Source organism: Solea solea, chromosome 11 (genome assembly GCF_958295425.1).
Source record: "Solea solea chromosome 11, fSolSol10.1, whole genome shotgun sequence".
In the NCBI taxonomy this organism is placed as follows: Eukaryota; Metazoa; Chordata; class Actinopteri; order Pleuronectiformes; family Soleidae; genus Solea; species Solea solea.
In genome coordinates this window covers 13,589,609-13,606,393 of record NC_081144.1, presented here as the reverse complement: position 1 = coordinate 13,606,393, position 16,785 = coordinate 13,589,609, and the positions used below count along the sequence as shown (strand labels likewise).

At 39.4% G+C, this 16,785-nt stretch overlaps 1 protein-coding gene across 1 annotated transcript; it reads left to right on the top strand.

Annotated features, from left to right (window-relative positions):
* Nucleotides 1–5,411: 5,411 nt before the first annotated feature.
* Nucleotides 5,412–16,055, top strand: spsb1 (splA/ryanodine receptor domain and SOCS box containing 1). The gene is made up of 3 exons (XM_058643728.1): nt 5,412–5,648; nt 12,305–13,183; nt 14,555–16,055. Exons 2-3 carry the CDS (start codon nt 12,490–12,492, stop codon nt 14,680–14,682), a joined length of 822 nt encoding a protein of 273 aa, XP_058499711.1. The 5' UTR covers nt 5,412–5,648; nt 12,305–12,489; the 3' UTR covers nt 14,683–16,055.
* The last annotated feature ends 730 nt before the right edge of the window (nt 16,056–16,785 follow it).

The following is a 16,785-nucleotide window of genomic DNA, read 5'->3' as shown; positions in this document are numbered from 1 at the left end:
CAAAGCTTTACTCCCTGAGCATGTGTTGTCCATGTTTATGTTTGTATACATATTAAATCAAATGGGATGGCAAAAATAAACAATACATTGGTCTTTTTCGTGTGCAGCAGTCTGACCTACAGCACAGGCACAGTGGTTGTCATTTTTATAGAAGAATCACAAATGTATACTTTCATTTAAAATGAATTGTGTTAATAGAAACTAATACTGTTTTAAGTCTGGTGTGTAAGAATTAGGGACAGTTCAGTTTGGTTCTTGTGTTGGACGTCACGCTCATGACTCTTCCAACACTCTGGCCAGTCAGTGGCCGGCAGCCATCCCTCATCATGATGATGAAGATAATTAAGTAGGTTATGCGTCTCCGATCACACTGATTTACAGGGAGCTGGAAGGTGTTCCTGCCGTCAATTTTGTATTGTGAATGATTGCCATGCTGAACGTATGGGCTCACATTTGCCTTGTGAGTTTATATCTGCAGTCTGCAAAAGAGCATCATGGATGCCCTTTGATGATTCAGGACATGGTTTTGATATTTTCCAGCTTGTCCGATTGTCAGTGTGAGCTGGGAACGGCAGATTCTCATCTCATTGCATTGACGAGCCGATCGCCTGCAGTTTGAGGGTAATATTGTGATTTTTCTGACAGAAATTGTGATTGATATATTTGCTATTATTCCCTAACCCTTCTTTCCCTCAACCTATTATTCTCAGCATATATGTATCACATTTGTAATTAGTCAAATATACTCAAAATTAGACCAATTGCAGCCTTCAAATTGTGACTTTGATTTGTAAAACAATTGTTCTGCCCTCCTGACTCGGTCACAGGATGAAATTTGTGGGTCTGCCCTTTAACTGCCAGGATATCCCAGTCATCTCAGTGCAAGTGCATCTCATAGTCAAGGTCATAATCATTTCTATTTCCCTAAAACATCTGTATAATTTATAAACATACATACGAGAGTGTGTGTTATTTTTTGTATTTCTACTGAAGGAATTCTTATAGTGATATACACTGTTGTTGAGTTCTAGCAGCCCTTCTATAAATAAGGTATACAGATGATCTCAGTATGAAATGATTCTGAACAAGAGACCAATATCTGTCCTAAGTGTGCGATGTGCTGGTGTGTGCTGAGCATCTGTTTTTGAGGAAAACACCCCATAATGTGCAGATCACCCATGAAGGACCTCGTCCACCTGGGACCCTTCCCCGGAGGTGTGCTGTTCCGCCGCTGATCGCCCCACAGCCTCTCTGTGTTTCAGCAGCAATGCACCATTCAATTCTGCAGGCGAGTTGACAAATGAACAGCAATCTGAGCAGAGGGGATGCTGCTCGTACTGCACCACACATCCTGTCCCATCCACATCCTGCTGTCCCGCAGTGGTGCACCTCCTCTCCTGAAGAGTAAACCAGCAGCAGACTTTCTTCTCAAAGTCACACGAATACAGGACATGCTAAATTCACGCTTGCTGACATACGGCCACACAAAGAGAGGGTTCAGTGAGTGACTGAGGGATTTCTTGTCCTGCTTCATCATTGCACTTTTGATCTTTATTGTCCTTTCAATACAATGCTTTAAATGATCATATATCATTTCAATGCATTAGTAGTTATACTCTAAGTTTGTATGCCTGCCTGCCTGCCTGCTATCTGTCTGTCCTAAATTATATTACAAATAGTTAAGGTCAGAGTGAATGAAACCTCACTGTCCGTGCGCACATTTCTAATAAAAACCTGAAAGGATTATTTTAATTGCTGATGAAGGGTTTCTTCTGTATGAAGCTGAATTGTGCAGGTCTTATATTGCAAGCCCTCTGAAACATGAGATGTCGTCTCACCTGCAGCACGACTCTGTTTGAGTACTCAACCTCCAGTGCAGTCAAAGAGGTGTGGGACAATTTAAAAAAAAAACAAGGCATCAAGAGGGTTTTATGCTACTTCAGTTGCACTTTTTTTCTCATTTGTAGTCCCATTTGAGTTTAAAAAAGGAAGAAGTAACTGATGGATGAACTACTTCATGAGGTTTATTATTATTTAGCCTGAACCACCATCCTTAACTTGGAGACAGCATCCACCCACTGGTCCACCTCAGAAACTGCATCTCAGAACAAGTGAAGAGCTGAGTGTCTGACGCAGCATGCAATCATTCACCTTGGCAGCATTTGCTGCTCAAACTTGCCCTGGTGCGGCTGTCCATGCATCACCCCCGCTCCCCACCACCCACTACACCCCTGTAAAGGCGCTGTGCTCTGCCAGCCGTGGAGTGGGACGTACTATTGATCCTGCTGAAATGAGGGCTTCTAAAAGGGAGGCAGTAAGCATGTCTGCACTCCCCTGCACTCCCCTCCTCCACTGTAGAGAGGCCCTGAGATATCACAAAGCTCAGCATTTTGCACCATCACGGCATTGGTGAAAATGGGATTTTCACAGGGAGATGAGCTGAGGAGAAGGTAATTCAAGTCGCCAAGCTATATGTTCCCCCACAAAGGATGTAAAATGAGCCACGTTACCTTCAGACGCCTCACACATTGGACAAATAAGGTCATTTTAAGAGTCCCATAAATCCTGGCCCTTGTCTCACAGTAAGATGAGATGAAAATATGCATCAGTGCTGAAGTTAAGAAGGAAGTGGAGAGGAGAGGATGTTCACTGAGCATTGAACCAGTCATTTTTATTGTAGCATTTGCACAGGATGAGTCACAATGTGCAGCTTATAGGCAATGAAATGTAAACATTGTAATGTCATAATTATTATAATAATATTGTTATGAATATTGTTAAGATGTGAGTACATTTTGTGCAGACTGAGGCTCCTTGCCTCAAGAAATAGGTGTTTTTTCCAATGGAACCACTAGATGGCGACACTGCCTTAGTGTTTTCCAACACCCAAGTGGAATGTGTTGTGTATGGCCTGATTTACACAAGGTTTGACACAGATTCAGATGCCTGAACGCCTGAGCAAGCTGTAACAGTAGTCTGTGTCTGTTGCAGTGAGTGAGAGGATCAGGGACAAATGATGACTTTTGCATGGGTTTTCACTTTTTATATGAATGGACCATGTTGTTTTGAAGGAGCTCCCGTTACTCAAGAGGTGTGTTTGATAGATTACAAGTAACTGCATACAAGTTGTCCCTCACATGAAGGTTGAGTGCGGTGTGCATTATTCTCGTCAGTCTCCATGCTAGACATTCCCCTTGGGTGAGTGTGTCAGTGAGTGGAGTATGATTGTGTGACCTACTGAGCAGCACTGACTGATCTGTCACCTGAGGTCACATATATCTCACACACCATGTCAGCAGAGGACTAAAGGGACTGAAGGTCAAGGTGAATAGAAAAGTGCACCAGTTTCACACACCTGTTTCTATGTGTGTGTGTGTGTGTGTGTGTGATGTCATGCAGAAGCAACCCCCTGCCTATGAGACAGATGTCTGTACTGTGAGTGTGAATGATCACACCATCGCACATGTCGTTGTGTCACATCAATATTGACCAAAAACATTACAGGAATGCCTAGTTAATGATTTTGAATCCAGCCTTCATTGGGTTGATGATGATTTTGGTTTGGTTGTTGGAAGTAACATTATTTACTAGTCAAATAATTATGCAATTTAATATTGTTTATTTCTTTGGAACGTAAAGACGAAGAAAGGTTCACAAGCAGACATACAAATCCAATCATTACACCAGTAAAGATTTTTATTTGCCTATAAAGAGGTAGAAAATGGATGGATGGATTCAGATGAAACCCTCAGTTCCTTATTTATTTTTTTATAGTGTTGTGGTAATAGCAGTAGTAATGAAACAGTAGGAAATTGCACTAACATATTGCACACTCTTGTGGATTAACATGAGATAACGGTGCATGTAGAGCAGCAGTGGTTGTGCAGTCTAACAGCAGCAGGGAGGAACAAGCTGCCCAGTGCTGTGACAGTCCTGCAGGGGATGGGATGCATTCTCCATCAGATATGATACACTCTATTCTCCTCTCTTCCACCACTACCACTAAATCAAGGAATCCCAGAATCAAGATGGCATTTCTTATCAGCCTGCACTGTATCTGCTTCTCTGCTGCAAAGCAGCATCCTGTCTAAAATGCATTTCAGGGGGATATGTATAATGAACAGCATAGCAGAAATATTCTACGCTGACTGCTGTGTTGTGGTTGGTATACAAATACCGATGTAAACCCATCGATAGTACCAGATAAACAGGTAAGGCATAAGATCAAGGCAGTTTACAATTATTTCACTAAGGGAAAGACCATGGTTCTGTGATGTCCTACCTGAGTCCCGTGCTGCATAGAGTGGTGTCTGTAGAACCTTGTGAAGGACTGAAGATAGTTTTATATTGGTTGATGTAAATTGCCTTTTATCCATTTTACACAGTGGTAGTTCTCAGTTCTCAAGGCTTAAAAAAATTATAACCATTTGTTTTTTTTATAATGTCTGTCTTAATATGTATACTTTTTTGAATATGTTCTGTCAAATGTGTCTATATCTGGCCTATGTGTGATATTTAAATTAAATGAACATAAAACTCCTAAAAACTAAAACTACTATTCTCTATGAATTACTACAGGGAAGTTACCTTTTCCATATTTCCCCCTCTAGTTTGTGTGTGCGTGTCTGTGATGACACTTATGTATGATCATTTAGAATTTCAAAACCTTTTGATACTTTTGTCAACATAATTGTACAGCCTGAATTTTAGAGTAATATTACTTTGTTGCTTTATTATTAATTATAGCTCCACAATGTATTATATTGATCCAATTAAAGTAGGGCTGAAACAATTACTCAATCAATTGATTAGTAAAGTAATCAGCATCTATTTTGATAATGGATTGTTTTCAGATGTTTCAGCTTCTCAAATGTAAATATTATGTTCTGGTTTGTTTGCTTCCTGTAGTAAAATAAATCATGAAAAGTGAATAATTCTGGTTTGTGGACAAAACCAAGACATTTGACAACATTATCATTTCCAGATTTGACACTGATCTCCATTTTTCAACAATTTCTTACATTTTCTTGAACAAACAAGGAAGTAATTGACAGATTTATCGATTATAGTCATAATGGATAGTGGCAGCTCTAAATTCAAGATATCTTCTTCAATTACCGTGGAATATATACAGTCAGAAACCAACTGAATCAAATAAAATAGATATTTTAAAGTGGAATAATGGATTATCTTAATTTAATTGCACATTGAAAGGTAATTAATGGGGAAAAGTAATGAATCCTGGAAGGATTTCATTCATCATTCAACTAAAATTATAATATTTGATATGGAAAAACTTCATATATATTCAGACTGGCTATTAATAAATGAATACATGCGTATTATTAAATTCCTTGCTCTTAAATGCAGCCGCGACACCAACGCGAAGCTAACTTCGCCGTGACTGCTGACAGACGGTCAGTAGGGAGGGAGGTGCTAATCTTGCATAGCAGCTGGGAGCATTTTACCACGTGATGCGAGCGATGTTAGGAAGAGAAGCCATCATCATTTTCACCTAATTCATGTCCAGCCTGCATTGGTAGAAGCTCCCGCGACGAGGAATCAGAAAAGTACGATGGCGTGGAGTCTCTGAAGTGTTTTAGCCGGTGTCGTCCCTCCACTGTGCTGTTCGGAACCGCCTCTCAAAGGTCTGGTGGCTCCTGTGAGCTTTTCTTCCACCTCTCTGTTCCCCTTCCCCTGCTTTCTGCTCATGTGGCGCCTATTTTCGGTTCCACTGCTTCTCTTCACATCATATTTACATGTTTGACATCGAAGACGATTAAACGTCCGCTTTGTACATGAAGCAGCGTTGAGCTGTTTATGTCCTCAACCGTCGTTAGCACGTATGAGCCACGGATGTGCTGCTGCTGTTGTTGTTCATGCTAACATGAACGCTCAGTGCTTGTTGTTGTGTAACACACAGTTGTATCGAGCGCAGGTAAACGGCGGTTTCGCGTCAACACTTAGATCCACAAGCTGACACACTGCGTGGTCACGCGCGTGGACTTTCCTCGGCTTCTCTGACCCACGACAGCTGACATGAAGATTGGGCTACCTGTGCATTAGCTAGCATGACAAGCTATTATGGGTGAGGAGGGCCCTTACACACTTAGTTGCCACTTTATTAGAGACAACCTGTTTAAACAAAAGCAGGCCTTTCAAAACAATCCATGTATTTTACCTTAGGAAATACTTTCCTGCGTTCTATAGTGGACTACTGTCTATCCTGAGATGTTTACACTTACTGTAAACAAAGATGTGGATTTATTCAACCTGTAATGATTACACAAACTGATAATTTCACATTTTAGTGTGTGTAAAATGATAATTCCTGATAGTCTGTTAACTGTTGAAGATGAGAATGGTTTCCACCAACTGTGATGTGGCGGGGCATTCGCTACAGCCTACAAGTAACCAGCATTCATGTTTTGCATTTGTGTGAGAGGAAATTAATTTCCTAAAGCAGGTGGCAGTTGTCAGTATACCAAGTCACATCAATTAAGTTTATATAGCCCAACATCAAAACACAATTTGCCTCGGAGGGCTTTGCAGTCCGCACAACAGTGACACACTCTATCCTTAGACCCACACATTCAGTGAGGAAAAACTCTACAAAAACCTTTTTGTAAAGGGGAAACAAACTGGAGAAACGTCATTGAAATCTAATTGACAAGAGAAACTGGAAGACCTATTCAGCAGCAGTGTATATCAAGCCTGATCCACACTAGAGGATTTTCAAAACGATTCCAGGGATTTGGGATCTCACAGAAACTCATGTGTTGAGATGCAAAAAAACTGTGGATGAAGTCATGGCTGAGAAGACGGAATCAGCTTGGCTTGTACAATTTATGGTTTCTATACTAAAGTATGCAACCTCCGTTTACCCGTCAACATGCATCATAGGTTATTGTTCTGCTCACGCCCCAATTGCTGTTCAGTCGCAAATATCAAATATGCTTAATACTTACAATTTGAAGTCGGGAAGACTTTGATGTATCCGATGAAGTTAATATCACATCTGTTAACCCCTCACTCCAGGATAATTTGGCCAGATAATCTGTTCAAATCAGCCTAAAATAGGAACACACACACACGATTATCGGAATGGGCAGATCACATCCAAAATCTGGCAAATTATCCTCTCCAGTGAGGCAGGCTTTAATTGCATATTTAATTTATATTCAATGCTACACTTCTGATTGCTTCTTGCACTTTTTAAATCACAACCTTTCAGATGACTTGTGTGAAAACTTGTGTTTTTCCCTCCCCTCTGAATCACAGTGGAATACAGCCAGACTGTGGTAGTAATGTTTTTGCATTTATTGTCTCAATTAATGGGATTTTTACATTAGTGGAATAACTAAACATGATACACTTTCCCCACTATTCACTGATAATCTATTGGCCCTGATATTATTTTGCATCCATAAATTAGTTGCAACTTTATTAGAGATAATGGGTCTAAACAAGGGTTGTAAATGTAATAAACTATTGTTGGTTATTTGTTGAACATAAATAAACAATAATAGAACAATAAAACTATTGGGGTGATGCTTGAAAAAGCTGTGTCATTAAGTCAACCTCCTGAGAACACTTGCGTCACCTGGGCAACCTTGTAAGACATTTGCTTTCAACCATTTACATCTAGCAATAGACCAATAAGGAAATTGTATAATAAAATCAATAACAGGACATTGACATCATCCCTTTAATACATTTTTGATTGGTTAAATTCTTAACGCCAGTCAACCATTAACATCTCCAGTTTAAACAACCAATCTTATAAACATGTTGATAGGTTTGACTTGAATACGGTTGTTGATGCATGTTTGTCTTTCTGGAGAGTGTAGTTAGTGGACTATTGCCTATACTGACTCTGAGACACATTTTGTCATTCACCCTATTCAATAAAAACAGGTGTGCTGAGATGTGTTAATATCTCGTCTACTATGTTTATGCCAATGAAACTGGATCAAATGAAAGAAATGGCTCAAAGCCTTAGCCTGCATCACAAACCCTAACCCCTGTAATGATGTCTTTTAAAAAGCAACTACCAAACACAAAACCATATGAAGGTAGTTTTTGTTGGAGAGCTTTTGTTAGTTCAATTTAATAAGGTGTGTCTGTTAATGTCATGGAACAGAATGCACAAAGAAAAGGTCATTGAACAAATTAAACTACAGTAAATATGTTTAATTGGAAGATTAAAATATTTCTTCAAAGCTAAAACATTCTGTCATTCACAACAAGATAATCATAGGCTGCATTATGTTCTAACATATAGGGTGTCCATAAAGCCTCTTTACAATTTAAAAAAAAAAATAAAATAAATAAATAGTACAACCACTGATTACAATAAACAAATCTGGTTAAGATATCTTATCAACTGCCTTTTGTAATAAACTTTTAACATTGTAAAGAGACACCCTGTATAATAAACAACACATTCAAGCAATGGTCTCCTTTTAGAGCTGAAACAGGTACTCCATTAATCAATTACTAAATTAATTGTCAACTATTTTGATAATCGATTAATCATTATTAAAACACGATTTCTGATTGTTTTAACTTCTTAAATGTGCATATGTTCTTTGCTCCATAAACAAATAAATCCTTAAAACTGAATAATCTTGCTTTGTGGACAAAACAAGATATTAAGGAACATCATAATGTCTAGGTTTGACATATACTGATCAACGTTTTGTTACGTTTTCTGACATTTTATGGACCAAACAATTACTCGATTAATCGAGAAAATAATCGGCAAATTATTTGATTACGAATTTGATTGCAGCTCTAGTGTCCATAAATTTAATGTATTTGTTTTTGTTCTCAGCTACGGGCTATGATTTAGGTTCAGGTATGCCTGGTCTAAATTGAGCCTTCCAATAGAGGCAAGTGTTGTCTTGGCCCAGCAAATGCAGTGAGACCTCTTGAATTTTAATCAGCTCCAAACCAACTTGGTTGCCCAGAAGCTTCCTATTCCTGGATCCCAGCTCAAACAAATTCCCCCCACAAGTCACCTTTTAGCCTACTGGACATACTTATCTTAAAGTCCAGGGTAAATGGGTGAAGACCCTCTTTATTGTTTGGTAAATTTGTGTTAAACCAACACATTTTTGAAGAAATTACCATCTGACCCCCATCTTTATAATTTGTGTCTTTTAGTTTAACATGTGCAGAGGTAACACACAAAAAAAGAAAACTCTGTGACCTTTTGTGCCAAAAGTTTTCAAATGGGAGAAAAATTGGAATAAAAACCAACTGCTTAATCTGCTCAATAAGATGACATACAGGGGCTCGGCCTAAATGTGTACTTCAAATTTTAGATGGTCGTGTCAGTGTGCTAGTGATGTTAGGAATAGAGGTGCTCTCAGAAGAGATGGTCTGATGGTCAAACCAAGAACTATGACTGCCGTGTTTAAAAAAAAAAAGCAGTTTTGTTACACTTGTGCCCTAAAATGGGAGAGATTGTTTTTGTCCGTGTCATTGAAAGAGCTGAATTGTGATGGTTACTACGACCAGATAACTGATGAATATTTTAAAAGCGGGAAATCAGAGGATCTTTGGTCTTATTGATCCTTATTGTAAAGAGCAGTTTTGGCAGCATTATTGCTGAGGGAGAAAGAGAACAGGAGAGACTGATAACTCGTAATCATTATGAAACCTCATGATGGTGTGTCAGTCAGCTGCGGATATTGCGGGTTAGCATGTTTTGGTATACAGAGGTCAGGACCTGGGCGATTCTGACGACATCATTGAACTCTTATGAGGAAATTAAGCGTGGACATTGGTTTGACATTGAAGAATCCTGTTCTGTTTTAAGTTTAATTGTAGATTTTGTGTGCGTAATACTTTTGTCGCTGGAAGAGGAATTGGTAAACTCTCCGTATTTTGTGCAGATTAACACGTTTTGGTCCACCTGAATGTTGGACAGGCAGTGAAATGGAGATGTTTACATTCAGATTGTGGCCACCGGCTTATGCACTCTTTCTTCCCTCCTGTTTTGAAATCACTGGAGAGGCATGACCCATTTAAATGGTTGTTTACTTGCATTAGAAGAAGAGCCAAAGCACTTCTCAATGAACTCTTGTCTACAATTCAATTAGTGTCCTTCCCAGAAGCACAGTTTTCCGCATTACACAATGCGTTCTACAGCCTCACTGCAACACAGGCTGAACTTAGAAGCACAGCCGTTGTCACACATGCACCCACAAAAAGTAGCATCGCATCTGTGGGATCTTGATGACTAATGTGAAGCATGACACATCAGGGTAAATAATAGTGAGGATAGTTTTTACTTTATAAAATAGACGAGTGGCTTGAAGTCTTGTTGTAATATAATATTCAGGTTTTTTACTTGACTAAAAAAACAGCTACAGCTTTGTTCTGTTGTAATGGAGTAGGTGAAGTAAAGCACAGCAGGTACTCTTCAGGCTTTTATTGTCAAGTTTCTGCATGCTTGGAGCTCTGTCTCAAAAGAGCTGTGTCCCTCAAAGACAACAGAACATCTTTTTTTTCTCCTTTTTTTTTAAGCCAGACATTTTATTACCGTTTTCCTGTTGCCCTCTGACTAGACAACCATTTAATAGGAAATAGCTGGAGTTTTCCCCCTTTATCTATTTTTGGAGTTAGTGGGAATATTTCACTTACAGAATAGCCGAGTAAAGGTTTGTCCACTGAGGATTAGGGTGGAATATACATCTTTGCTTCCTAGCAATTCTTTTGTGTTGGCTTTTCTAAAACCGTAAAAACAATATTGTATTCATTTTTCTCTCCTCCACCATATTGTTTTCCATGCATGTTCTAGTGTGCCTGTGTGATATGTAGGGGAACAATGGCAATATAGTGAGATTACAGGTTTTTTTTTTATGCTGTTTTGTATGGAGCAAAATTGAACAGCTAATCAAATAATGCCAGATAAACAGATCTCTGCTCACTGTATTGCTCTGGGTGTGATTTGAAAAGCTGAACCTGTGAGGAAATCTGAATCAAGATAGAATGTTGAACATCCGGAATTCCAAGAACATGAACTTATCAGAAAGAGAAATAATCCAAATGCTATACTGTGACACACAACCTGCCTGAGGTTGTGGACAACACAGGACACATGTGTCCTGTGTTGTATAACTCGTCTATACTGCAGGTCAAACCGTCTCGGTTCCACAAGTATAGGATGCGTTTGCTGTGCCCCTTAACTAAATCTTAAATAGTGAGACTACTGTCCTCCCATTTTTTCTTTGTGGGAAATATTAGGAACTGTATGGATGAAATCCTATCAAGGTATACTGGATGTGATTTAATGTAGCAATGGTTAATTTGATGGAGAAAGATTTGAGATACTGGCTTTGGCTGTAGTAAAAACTGACACTTGCCATAAAGAAGCAACAATGATTTTAGTTTTTATCATATGTAATATTTGATCTGTGAATTTGTTTCCACGTTTTTCTTTTTGGATTTATTTCTTTTTTATTTAATTTCAGCTGTTTGACTACTTTGCTTCGCTATGTGAATAAACTAAACAAAACATAATTTCGAAGTTCAGAAACACCTATTGACATTCTTTACCCCATGAACATAATAGTTGGTTGCAGTCCTAATTTAAGTACAGTGTTTGAATTTGATATGGCAAATCTATACAATCTCATCATGATCACATCTACTCTACATACATACTGTTTGATTATTGACTATGTGCATTCAGCAGCTAAAACATGTCTGTTATTAAAGTGCAGCTTTTCAGTCTGACATTGTAACTAGGCCAGTCTTTCTACAGTTAATGGGCCATCCATTATACATAATCCATTCATTCTAGAAAATGCATTGACTGTTGAGTAGCAGAAACTTGTCGGTCTTGTCTGTCTTGGTTGACTCAACAATATAGTGCAACAGAACGGACTAAAACGAGACTCTGCTTCACAGCAAAATGGAATGGTTGTGTGTGTGAACACTATTTTCTGTATTTATCTTTACGTATCAGATTGCCTGTGGGGGACAGTGTCTTTATGTTTTCATACATGAAGCGTCACATGACAACAAAGCCACCTTTGATAAACAGCTTGGCAGCTTATGTCAGAAGTTGTTCACTGGAACCAAATGCAGTCATTTAATACATTAGTGAATTTTCCATGTAAACATGAACTGTTGCATGTGCTACAAAGACTGTACAATCTAAAAAGGGCACAATTTTGTTTTTAAGGAATCTTTTTAGAAACTGATGCTAACATTTCATGATGCAAATACACAAATGGCTACCAGAGAATAATGGCCTTTTCCCCCCCCATCTCTTTTACTCTTTGTACAGAGGCTTCATTCACCACCCGGTTTGACCTTGGCTGTCTACATCTGGTGGCAGAGGAGTACAAACCTGTTTCTTGGGTTGCATGAGCACAGTGGAGGAGAGGGTCTGAGGCTGATTTCTCCCCCCATTAGTCTTTGAGGAGGGGGGAGAAGGAAGAGGAAGAGGGAGCCACTATAACAACCCTGAGCATGGGGCAAAAAGTCCCAGGTGGCATCAAAACCATTGATATGCGGGATCCGGCCTTCAGTCCCCTGAAGCTGGAGCTACAGGCCCTGAGTCACACCAAGCCGTCTCGATTGGATCTACTGCTGGACATGCCACCTGCCAGCGTGGACATCCAGGTCCAGCACTCATGGAACAACGATGACCGTTCCCTTAACATCTTCGTCAAGGATGACAACAAGCTGGTGTTTCACAGGCACCCAGTGGCGCAGAGCACAGATGCCATCCGGGGCCGTATTGGCTACACGAGGGGTTTGCATGTGTGGGAGATAAGCTGGGCTATGCGCCAGCGCGGCACACATGCTGTGGTAGGAGTAGCGACAAGTGACGCTCCACTACACTCAGTGGGCTACACAGCTTTGGTAGGAAGCAATGCTGAGTCTTGGGGCTGGGACCTATGCAGGAGTAAACTCTACCACGATGGCAAGAACCACCCAGGAAAATCCTACCCAGCCTTCCTCGAGCCAGACGACACCTTCATCATCCCAGACTCCCTCTTAGTAGTCTTGGACATGGACGAGGGAACTCTAGGTTACATAGTTGATGGGCATTATCTAGGGGTGGCTTTCAGAGGACTTAAGGGCAGGAAGCTGTACCCGGTGGTGAGTGCCGTGTGGGGACACTGTGAAATACGAATCCGGTACATAAATGGTCTTGATCGTAAGTACAAACTTTTAATATTAAAAAGAACGTTCTTAGTCGTTTTATTTTCCTCATAAGAATCAGTGTTGTGACATATTGTGTAACAAGAGATGACATTCATTGTTGCAGTAAACATAGGTGTGACCCTTCAGCATTTATCATACTGTAAAGAACATATTACATATGGGGTTACTGTAGAGCAGCATTGTTGTCTCTGGCAATCAGTCCCTTCTTGGCTGTTGCATAAAAGCAGTACATGTGATAACTTGACTAATTTATAATCTTGCTTTGCCACTCAAAGAATTTGAATCAATACGTAACTTTGTCTCTGACTCACTTTTTCTCATGCAAGTGTAAAGACATGCTGTCACTATTATCTGCTGTAGCATCTGTCAACACCTGTACTTTTTAAGAAGTGGGCTGTGATATTTGTCACGCAAAAACAGCCAGTGTTTCTCCATGTTGACGCACACAAGAAAGCTGCTTGTTTTTTGTTTTTTTCCCTTGATGGATGTGAATTAATTTCAATTGGCTTAATCTCAATTATTCCACAGAAAAAGAGTCATGAGCTCATCAAAACATGTTGCGCTATCGTCATGTCCCAACTGCTCTGTGCTCATTAGATTTTTATGTTCAGCTTAGATCACTTGACCTAGTTTAAGTCTGACGCACAAGCAGTGATATGCATGAAACTGCATGAAACCAGTTTCAATTTGATAAGACTTTGCTCTTGCTGTTGGGTGAGGAGCCGGGAAGTCCCCAATCATGCACACGCCATCAAAATAAGTTAAAACTCAAAATGTGTTGGTAATGTGTCTTTTTAGTCGTAGATATACATTAGCACTTTTTGGAAACGGAGCAAAATGTGTATTTAAAATATAGTTATTGACAATTGTGAAGAACCAGTATTTGCCTTGGAATGTTTAATCACATTCTTAATCATGTTTTATCAGATATTTCCTTTTTTTTTTGTTAAAAAAAAAAAGTGTTATTGATACATTTAAATTTTCAAGAAAGGTCTGTGTCTTGGCACTAATAATAGAAATGTTCAAGATGCTTCTCCCTGAATGTCCACATTAAAACTCTTAACTCTAACAACTAGTATTTCTAACAAGTGGTCAAACAACAAATATGTTGTATTGAGTTGACTGATTTGATCTAATATCTTTTATAAAAAAACAGATTTATATTTACATGTTTTATTTTGTTATTACATTGTACATGTTTGCTTATTCTGTGCTAATGGGAACATGAATAGAGACAAATGATTTCATATCTATGAAAAGTGATTATGGGTAACGCATTCAAGCATAGACGCACCTGAAATGACAGTTGTAAACAGAATAAAAATGCCCTCCCTGATCTCTCTCCTTCCTTGTCTCTCTTCAGCTGAACCTCTCTCGCTGATGGACCTGTGTAGGCGTTCAGTGAGAGTGGCTTTAGGACGAGACCGTCTGAATGAAATCCATAGACTGCCCCTGCCGGCCTCTCTCAAGAACTACCTGCTCTACCAATGACGTTGATGAAAGTCACAGCACACACACACCGCACACGCCCTCTTTCTCAAGCTTCTCTGGGATTCTACTTGGGTTGAACCCGTTTGACAGCATTGCGCAAACCTCCAGGACTGACTCAACAAGTATGCTTCTGTGTCGGTGACTCGACTCATTTCTGAGTTTCTTACCTGGTTTTTAATGACTCTTTGTAACTGTATTATCTAACTTTATAAGATCAGGAATCACTGAGCACTATGCACATGCAGATCCAGACCATGCCATGACAGTCACCATGTTGGTGTACCTCTTCCAGTTTGAAAGTTGATGTGGCATAAGTAGTCCGTACCTCTGCTGCGACCTCTGGGGCTTTATGATTATTAATTTCTATCTTGTAGCCTTTTAAATTCAAATGCTATGGTGCAAAGACACATATGTGATGTCAACTGAACTTTGTGCAGAGGTGCACTGTCAGTATCTGACCACATGTTGGCACCACATACTCATGAAAACACTTTTAGAATTGTAACATGAAATCCTAATTGATTTTAGAAAATGTGGTTTTAAAATGGATAATAAAAAATAAAAAAATGCTGTTCACGCAATACAGAAAGGAGATGCTGACCACTGAGGCAGAATCTCTGACCACTCCGTCTGCAATATGGATGGATGTGCCTCAATGCTTACCATCAAGCGTCATACAGGAACATCAACAGAAGAAATTGTAACAGAAGAATTTTGTCACTGTGATTATTTGTAGCATACATCTGCGGGATTTTTTTTCTCTGTACGATCAGTGTCTTTTTTTAAATCTTTTCTGTTACTCCTGCTTTTTGTAGTAAAATAATTTTAAGTACATGTTGTCAAAGCCCAGAGTGCTGTTCTTATTCATTCAATTGGTGTCATCAGATGGATGGGTTTTTTGTTTTTTTTACTGGGTTGCACGTTAAGCCAGAGAATAGAAATCACTTTGTGAAACTGCTTCTGTTGTGCAACTGTTGGGAGTGATGACGACCTGCTACTCTTGGGCCTCACTGTTGCATCGCTGAAAGCCATTGATGGTAGTGTTAGTGTTTTTAGAGGGGGTTGGGGTGAAACGGACTGGATGAACAGCTTTGTATCTGAATCGGCAAACTCATTAGAATTAAGACATTTCAACAGAAAAGACAATCCACAAACTGCTGCACAAATATGAAGGCCAACATATCGTCAAATGCCATATCATAGACCTGTCGACATTTTAGTATTTTTCAATGTGCAGATGTACACAATCGGCACTCAGCTGTATGTGGACAGACTGTACCACACAATACTTTTCCTTGCTTGCAGATCCCTGTTAATTTGTATTCCTTGTAGATTTGTTTGTAAGTATCTATTAAAGATGATTTCTAATTGTATGTTTTGCGTTGTCCAAGAGTCTTTACCAAGGGATAAAAAAAATTCTCAGAGGGATGGACATAATTTGCAGATTTAGACATATGTGTATTTCTTTGGTGTCATAAAGTAAATGGAGTTTGCCAGTGATATCATTAGGGGGTCCTCAATTTAATTTTAGTTTAGTTAGTTGGTCTCTGTAAGCCTGGGCACAGTAAATCGCCATCAAAACTGACGGTAAGGTCTTTAGTGAAGAGACTACAGAATCCTGGGAGCAGGAGAAATCCTGAAAAGCACAGAGTTGTTGCAATATTTGGCAATCGGGTATTGCAGTGGTGCTTGTTACGCTCCTGTGTACTGCTAAACCATCGGTCCTACCTTTTATAGAATCATTGACATCCTAACTGAACTGCAAATGATTTAATTTCCATTTCCACACCAAATCACTGGACTGGTGCTGTGTATGAAAGTAACACTGGTGGCATTGTGTCACTTGAATATTGTCCACTGTGGAGCAGGAGAAATGCTGAGAAATACATTTTGACTTTAAGGAAACATTGGGCAATGTTTATTAGTTTGCACTGAGCACTTCAAATGTGAATCAACATGTGAATATTGTCCACTTCACAGCAGGACACCACTGAAAAATTCAATACTTTTCATTGGATTATGGACATAAAATGCTTGTTTAGGCATGTGAAAATTCCTTTTAGAGTTCACATGGTGAATTTGATATAATCCCCCACACAGGCC

Excerpts from the sequence above, each read along its gene's own strand:
- spsb1 (XM_058643728.1), top strand. The coding sequence starts at position 12,490 with ATGGGGCAAAAAGTCCCAGGTGGCATCAAAACCATTGATATGCGGGAT. Across the intron at positions 13,184-14,554 it reads GTACATAAATGGTCTTGATC|CTGAACCTCTCTCGCTGATG; the intron begins GTAAGTACAAAC and ends GTCTCTCTTCAG.